The following is an 8,463-nucleotide window of genomic DNA, read 5'->3' on the forward strand; positions in this document are numbered from 1 at the left end:
TATTTGATGTGATAAAAATATAAAGGGTTATTTTTATCCTTTAAATATTAATATAAAAATAAAAAATAAGTGACAGAAGTGAGTGTAAGAGTGGTACACGGCACGGCCTTGGCCGCCACTTACTAGGTCGACCAGCAAAACAAACTGATTACGCATTAAATTTGGGCCACAAAAACTGCCATAGTAACTCGCATCCACGAATATTAGCAAGGTGAGATTGGGTGGGAGGCCGACTAGCGTCCACCATTAAAAGAAAAATAAAGTAAAATTTTACTCCAATTCTTAATTATTTCGCTAATTCTCAATCTGCCTGTCATCGATTGAAAAATAATATTACGGTCCTTAATGATTAATTCTACTAGATATTTTACCTTTTCGTTAATGTTCCTGTCTAAAACTAACAGATTTTGTCTCCGTATCATATTAGCTGATGATGTGTTAAAAAACAATTTTGAAGGACAAAATGTTTTTTGCCGTATTAGCAATAAGCTGTAGTAAAATAGGATGACTAAATCCTTGAAAAAAATTTAGGAGACATTTAAATATCTAACTAATTTAAATATAGACACATAAACCCATAATAAACTATAAAGTAAGACAAATATATCTAAATTTTAACAAGTTATTGTATTTGCTGCACTGGTTGCTTGGCTTTGGTTGGCGACAGTCCTTGCTCCTTCTTCTCTTTTTTCTGTAAAGTCCTTATATGAGTGCAGTAAAGCTATCTCATCAAATTCAATCCCTTTCAATCATTTTCTTCTTGATCTCTAATACAAATTTTATGTCCCTATCTTTACAATATTCATTTATTATTGTAAACATGAACTTGTTAGATTTTAAACCTCTCCCTCTCAACTCATTCACAAGTTTCATAACTTCTTTCAAATCGCAGATTTTGCAAAGGCCATTGATCAGCGCATTGTACATGATCAAGTCCAGCCCAATGCCTTGATTGATCATTACCTGAAAATTCTTCTAGGCCAAATCAATTTTTCATATTTGTATCGCCCAGAAGTCAAAGTGATAAAAGTAACATCATTCGTGACCAATCCTTTCTTGCACATGTCATCAAACAAGGCCAATAACCAGTGCAGCAGCAGGTACAATGACTTATTGAAATTTAGGGATACTTGTCCTACTTCATGGTTCATTATGGCTGCGTTTATTTTGTGTATCCTTTAATACATAGACACAGAGACATAGACTCTAAAGACATAGACACAATAAAACACAATTTTTTTAAACTTGTTTGGTATACAAGTACAAAACCGAAGACACAAATCACAATCTTGTTAAATTTCAATAGTACCTTTATTGCAAACTGTTAGTATCACCACTACACAGCCACTATCTCAACCAAACTACCACTATTTACAATCAGTTACCATCTCAACAAAAAATAATCACTAATAACAAATTTAATCCAACAAATATCAACAAAAATATTCAATCCAACAAAATTAATATAAAATTATTTTAACAAAAATTCAAACAAATAAAAAAATAAATTATACAAAAGATAAAAATAGTGTCATAAGAAAGAACGGATCTAGAACATGGTAACAGAATACGGATCTAGAAACACAGCGCGCAAGAGAACGGAGAATGGATCTAAAAATATGGTGACAGACAGAAAAATGATGCGCAAATCTGGATCGTCGACGAGAAGTGAAGCAGAGGCAACAACTACAAAAAGTGATGGCGGCAAAGAGACAACCGTAAAAAGAAAAAAAAAAGTGAGGGGGGAGAAAAGGGAAGAAGGGATGGGGTGGTAGCGGTGGTCTGGGTGGAAGAAAGAGAGGAGAGGCGGTGGTCTGGATGGAAGAAAGGCGGTGGAAGGAAAAGAGGAAGAGAGGCGGGGCAGACTGGTGGTATGACGAGAGGAAAGGCGGTGGTGGTTGGAGTGGCAAGAAGAGAAGATGAGAGGTTAAACTCTCTTTATTTTGGAAGTGGAAGGGAAAATGGATGAAAGAAAACTGAGAAAGAAAAAGAATTTGAAGGATAATTTTAAAAATTAAATATTAAAAATATTGTGTTTATGTCTCAAGTTTAGTGTTCCACTCCTCTCTATTATACACAAATTTTGTGTCTTTATGTGCCTTTGTGTCTTCTTGTATCTATCAGAAGAATTCTGTGTCTTACTAACTAAACGAAGAACAGTACTTCCGTGTCTATGTCTTGGGTAGACACACCCTCTAACCAAATACATGCTATAAGGTTGTGTTTAAATTAGTTAGGAATTTAAGTGTCTATTCAAAAAATTTTTAGGCGTTTAATTGTCTTATTTTATTGTATCATATTGCTGACATGGCAAGGGATGTTTTGTCCTTTAGAATAGTTCATTGACATGTCATCAGCTAACGTGACACATAAACAAAACATGTTAGTTCTGGATAAAAACATTAACGAAAAGAGTAGAATGTCTGACGGGTTAATTGTTAGGGACCGCAATATCATTTTTCAATCGATTAGGAGTGAAATGAGAGTTAACAAAATAGTTAGAGATCGAAGTAAAATTTTACTTTAAAAAAAATGTAACACTAAATTATATATGTTATTTTGAATATTTTATAATTACGGGTTACTGAACTTTGCAAGAATGTCACTTTTTGTTTAAAATATTTTTTTACTGTTGAAATACAATACGTTGAACATTTGATTGTAGAGTGGTTAAAAAAGATTTGCTTCAACTCAGATTTCCAGTTTATAAATTCCAATCTAATTTTTTTTTTTTTAAAAAAAAAAATCTTTCTTGTAGATCAACCCACCAGCTGCGTGTGGGGTGCACTTTTTTTTTGTCATGGGCTATGAGCCCAACAAGACAACCTACGGGTACGGAGTACACTTTTTGAACAACACATTTAGGTGGATGGGTGAGTCCCATTTATGGGACGTACTTTTTAGCAGGATGGGTGGATATTCTATTTGCTATCCGTAATTGGTGATCTAAAAAATTATGATTAATAAAATAAGAGATAAAAATATAAATTCAAATCATTATCAATTTTTAAACAAGTCAATTCATATTTTACATAATTCCATATACAATTACTCATTTCAAATTTAATTCATTTTAAATAAAATCAAATTTAAAATTATTTTATTCCAAAAATACTTAGAGAAGCGTTTTTAGTTGTCAACAACGGTTCCAAAATATTCTACTTCTAACAAATATTACTGTTTTTTCAAATCTTGCAAGTATGGTTGGGATATACTTACCAATAAAACCTTAGAACACAGTATCACCTTTTACCTATTTCCAACTGGGAAATTCACGTACATCTGCTTTTGAAGAACTGTCATTTTCCTCTCCCTCAGGTTTGTTTGAATTTGCACCAGTATATCTTTTATTGACAACATAAAGCGTTTAACATACCATGAAATGATGGAATTACATTAAATATCAGTTCATTAGCATTTTGGGAAGTCAAAAAATATCAAAAACCAAACCAGGACAATGCTGAAAAGTGAAAAGAACTACTTCAAAACCGGATTCTAGTCCCCTGAATGTTTCTTTCCATTTCTTTTTCTCTTGTCTTCTCATCAAGTGTTTTCTATTATGTACAATTTTTTTCTTCTCCTTCCTTACCAAATTAACTTCAGAATGGAGCCATACATCTAAGATTTAACAAATTCATCCATGCTAAATCTGTCTCCGCTGATAATCTTCTTAGCTGGCACACCAAAATCAAAAGGTCCCAAGGATTCATTCTGTATTCAAATAGCATATTAAATGAATCAGTTATCAAGGAATGAGAAAACATAAACGCCAACAGCTTCAGTAAGAATATAAATTACCCATTTGATGCCAGATAGCCCAAGACTTCTTTCATCATCATTTGAACGTGCAAGTAACAAGTCTGTCCAACTCTTCTCCAATAGCAGATTTTGTGAAAGTCCATCTTGATTATTAACCTTTACAGCAGCATAAGAGACCATGAGTTAACGAGCAAAAATGTAGAAAACAAAGCTTCCATGCAATTAATAGAACTAGTGAACTACAATCTCAATCCACCATTATGTTGAATTTGATTTCAATGCCAGTGAATATATATAGAAGTACTTTATCAGCAAGGCATTTTTATGCAGTCATTCAAAATGAAACATAGGCCTTTTTGACTCTATACACTCATAGGCTGACTAAAATGATACCTAATTAAAACAGTCTTCTTATGATATGCACTATGCACCATCAACAATCTCATGATAGAGTCAACCCCCACTACCCCACCTCCCTTCAATTTTTTAAAAAATAAAATAAAATGAAATGAAACTGAAAGAGAACATGATACTATCTTAAATCTAAAGAATAAATCCACATTGAAGACCAAGAGTAACTACCTTATCTATATTTGGCAAATTTAATGAGTTGGCACTACCAGTAGTCTGCATGTCTACTGCTGTAGAAGCTAACTTTTGAACAGGAAAAGCATGACATGTTTCTTCAGCATCCAATATAGATGTTCGCAACCCTTCAGCAGATGGTCTTGAAACAGAAGGATGACTGTTTTGGGCAACAATAAAAGCATCCAACGAATCAGAAAATAACTGACTTGCACCACTTTGTTGCTTGCCAGCATTACTTTCCGTTGATTTACTGAACCTGCCCTGTAAAGATGCTTCAGACAGGAGGCCCCCGATACTTATGTTGGTTAGACTATCAGATATTATCTGACTTGCACCACTTTGTTGCTTGCCAGCATTGCTCTCATATGACTTTGGATCAAGAGTATCAAATCTACCCAGTAAGGATGCTTCAGCAAGGAGGCCCCCAATGCTTACGTTGGTTAGACTATCAATCCATGATAATGATGGCTGTTGAAGACTATTACTTACTCCTTCCTGGTTATCCTATTAGAACAAAACATGCGTATGTCTTATAAAACAAAGATATGGATCATATGTGCTGGAATTCAGTTTTGTATTAGAACATTCACTATATAAAATATAACTGTCACAGGACTGGAATTTGCATTTCAGTCTTGAAACAAGGCCAGCCACTACTAAATCCCTCAAATATGTAAAAAGAAACACTGTTAATCAATCAGAATTATATTTACATTATGAATTTTGATTGCTTTTATGCTTATGCTACCAAGTACCAAGATGACAAATAAGACTAAATAATGGAACTTAGTTTTTCTTGTACTCCACATAATATGTCTAAAAATCTCCACACACTCCTATAAGTCAAACAAAGCAAAAGATCTAAACAATTTACTGGAGGAGCAGCAGATGCATTGTCTATTTTCTGGGCTGTAACATCATCTGCTTCACCACCCATATCAGTTGCTTTGCATTCCTTAGTTGTGACCTCAACCTTGTCCCCTTCTTCATATGAAGCCTCTGTATTAACAATGCAACCTCTCTCTATTTCTCCAGACTCTACAACAGGCGCATTGGGTATTTGTCTGAAAGGTATACCCAAGGATCTAGGTTCATGCATGTAAAACCAACCATACCTAAAAAGAGAGAAAAGCCAAAGACAATTTAGGATACTCAATTTCTACATACAAAAGGAAAACTTTGAGAGTAATTAATCAAACATTATACCTCAAGCGAAAAAGTATAGGGCTTCCAACAGCAGCATATACATCTGCAGCAGTTGTGCCACTATCATTAATTGTCCACCTTCTGCAGTTAGAAAGATTTTCCATTATATTATATGGAAAAAGTATGGGATCCCCTTTGGCTACATTTGAGCTTCCCCACTTTTTTTCAAGGTGTTTCAGCACAGAAGAAATCTTCTTTTGACCTTTGAGTGTGAGTTCTAAATACGGATTATGTCCATCCTGAAAAAGAGAAGGTAATAGTTTAAGCTTCAAACTTACAGCAAGCATAAAAATAATAGATACATGCTCCATATTGGCCATATGACCTTTTGAAGTCCAACTCGAGTTTCTTTGTTTATGGGAAAAAGTTGCAACTTAATCTTTGAAGAAGCAAGTGTTTGTCCAGCGTGAAATACAGGGCTGTCTCTGTTTTCCATAAGGAATATATCTTTATCAGGAAGCTCTGGGCACTTGCCAACAGGTTCCTTAAATGAAAAATGCTCATTCTCCTTACCATCGAACAACTCTTCACATCCTGAAGAGGAAAGAAAGGTTTGACCAGGTTTTTCAAAATCTACAAGTTAGTGGCAAATAAATATTCTGTGCAAATTTTAAAACTAGAAACTCATCGAACAAAATATAATGATTCTACAAAGAAGAACCCAAACATTCTTTGGATGATATAGGCTAACATTCAATATACTAGTAAATAGGATAAAATAAATCAATACAAACAGTAGATTGGGGAAAACGAATTACCACTTGATTTGTGATTCCTTCTAGTAGTTTTCTTAGTGGAATTTTTCACACCCATGGATCCTGTCTTCATATTGCACTCTCCAGAAGCCTTTGCAGCTTTGCTGTCTGGTAACCTGCCCGTTTTCATTGTCGTCCAACCTTCCAAAAATCGATAATAAAAAAACTGTAGAGGCTCAGTAGCTGAGAAGTAACAAAAACCAAGTACTGGAAAATTTATTCAACAAAAATTAACCGGGTTTACTTTCCCTGCCATCTGCTACGCATTCGAAATCAAACAGGGAATCAGATTCTAAACTTGGAATTGTGGGGAAAATCTACCATAAGTAACCTTTATTTAAGAAAAATCATATAATTTCGCTGAAGTCAACAAAATTCATCAAAGATTGGCGTACGTCGAAACCCTAAATTGATCATTGTGAGAATGTAATTACCAAGAAAATAAAATTACTCCGATGAAACAGCAGGAGAAAAAGAAAATATTCACGGAAATGGTTGCTGTAGAATAAAGAAAGAGGTCTCCGAAACCAGAGAGAGCAACGGAAAGAAGGGAGAGTGAGCGGCGATTACCTTATCGGATGAAATTTGAAGCAGCAAATGAAAAGTGGATAAAAAATTATGAGTGAGTAAAAGGAAGAAGAAGAAGAAGAAGAAGAAGAAGAAGAAAAACTCAAGTAGGGTGGATCGGGTTTTGGAAGGTTCGAGAAGGCCCAGAAGGGAAGGGAACAGGAGTAGCTGAACGGAATCGAAACGGTGATGGTGTGAGAAACAACACGAGAGAGAGAGAGAGAGAGAGAGAGAGAGGGCGGGAACGAAAGAATGTTGAATGTTGGTATTTCGCTGACGGAGGGAATGAAGTACACACAGCTAATTTTCAAGTCAGTTCCCAAACGAGTAAATACATTTTTCAGCCTCAGTCCTTTTTTAAATTTGACTACCGGCTTTTTAACCTTTATAAAATATCAGATCAATCTTGGTACAGTTAGCAAAATATCGTTATTTTAGCTCAAAGACTTTTCTGTGTTTTTGTGAAATCTCATTCTCCCTCTTTTTTGAACTCTAACATTTAGGGGTTCAAGTATGAACGATTTAGAGCAATTTTCAACCTCTCACACACGTCATGTCTGGAAGAAGACTATGATGAGTTCGAGTAGCAATACAAGTAAGGGGAAGAAGGCCAAATTTTAACACCCTAAATACAAGTGTGGAACGTATGCAATCAAACAAGAATATGAGACATCGAAGAACCTAAACAAAATCTTCCTCGGTTGTTTTTACTATCGCGTAAGTGTGCCTCTATCTTCCATTTATGTAATCAACTTCTTCTGTGGTTTAACAAGTTGTATTCACTATAATGACAATTGCAGATAGAACAACGTCACTGCAACTATTTTGTTTGGCTGGATGAACTGATTTCTAAACATTTTGGGCATGAAGATGGCAATAATGTTGAAGGAAGAATGATGATGCTGGAGAATAGATTGGAACAACTGGAATATAAGATTGAGCATGAATATGAAGGAAAATAAAAAAAAAATGTAGTAATCACTATGGTGTATTTGTTATGCTGGCAATGTTAATTCTGTTAACAGCAATTGTGTATGTAGTGTTTTAGGGTATACTGTGTTGCTGTAAGTGATGCATGGACAAGGTTAAGACATGAGTTAATTTGCTCTGTAATTACAGGTTCTATATGAATGGAATGTAATTTTTTTTTTTTGTAAGAATCCTAAGTTTGAAACCATGATAAGTCTGCATAATGTTGTATAAGTTAAAAGTATAATATTTATATTCATATTGCTAAGTACAAAGGCCTGATTTAGTTTGTTGATGTATCAGCTAAAAACATCAGCATATGTCTGAAGTCACAAAACAAAAAACATGTTTCAGTAGTCTACCAAACTCCACAATTGTAACCTTAAGTCTATTACGTATTGTAACTTGACAACCAAAAAACTTGACACCAAAATATTCACAGTCTCCATAACTATGACTACAAGTATGTCATTTCTGAAATTTTGGTGGCCTAATCCCATATGTTTGCTTGAATCTGTGGGGTACATTTAGGCCTGGTATGGGAATAAACTTGAAGGGAGTTGTGGCAGTCCCTGAGTTAGTTGCTCCATCAGTTGTGTGTTCCTGCTGACTTGGTGGT

The 8,463-nt window shown here is 34.7% G+C and overlaps 1 protein-coding gene across 2 annotated transcripts; it reads right to left on the minus strand.

Annotated features, from left to right (window-relative positions):
• Positions 3,346 to 7,187, minus strand: LOC107630946 (TSL-kinase interacting protein 1). Of its 2 annotated transcripts, none has more exons than XM_016334245.2 (8): positions 6,879 to 7,187; positions 6,312 to 6,449; positions 5,879 to 6,087; positions 5,554 to 5,792; positions 5,222 to 5,462; positions 4,342 to 4,851; positions 3,799 to 3,915; positions 3,346 to 3,711 (listed from the first exon to the last, which is right to left on the minus strand). In XM_016334245.2, exons 2-8 carry the CDS (start codon positions 6,436 to 6,438, stop codon positions 3,619 to 3,621), a joined length of 1,536 nt encoding a protein of 511 aa, XP_016189731.1. In that variant the 5' UTR covers positions 6,439 to 6,449; positions 6,879 to 7,187; the 3' UTR covers positions 3,346 to 3,618. The 2 variants fall into 2 exon arrangements, with proteins under 2 accessions (XP_016189731.1, XP_020974989.1); XM_021119330.1 differs by having other exon boundaries at positions 6,312 to 6,474.

Source organism: Arachis ipaensis, chromosome B03 (genome assembly GCF_000816755.2).
Source record: "Arachis ipaensis cultivar K30076 chromosome B03, Araip1.1, whole genome shotgun sequence".
Taxonomy (NCBI): domain Eukaryota; kingdom Viridiplantae; phylum Streptophyta; class Magnoliopsida; order Fabales; family Fabaceae; genus Arachis; species Arachis ipaensis.

Excerpts from the sequence above, each read along its gene's own strand:
- LOC107630946 (XM_016334245.2), bottom strand. The coding sequence starts at position 6,438 with ATGAAAACGGGCAGGTTACCAGACAGCAAAGCTGCAAAGGCTTCTGGA. Across the intron at positions 5,793-5,878 it reads CTCGAGTTGGACTTCAAAAG|GATGGACATAATCCGTATTT; the intron begins GTCATATGGCCA and ends TCTCTTTTTCAG. Across the intron at positions 4,852-5,221 it reads ATGCATCTGCTGCTCCTCCA|GATAACCAGGAAGGAGTAAG; the intron begins GTAAATTGTTTA and ends TTGTTCTAATAG.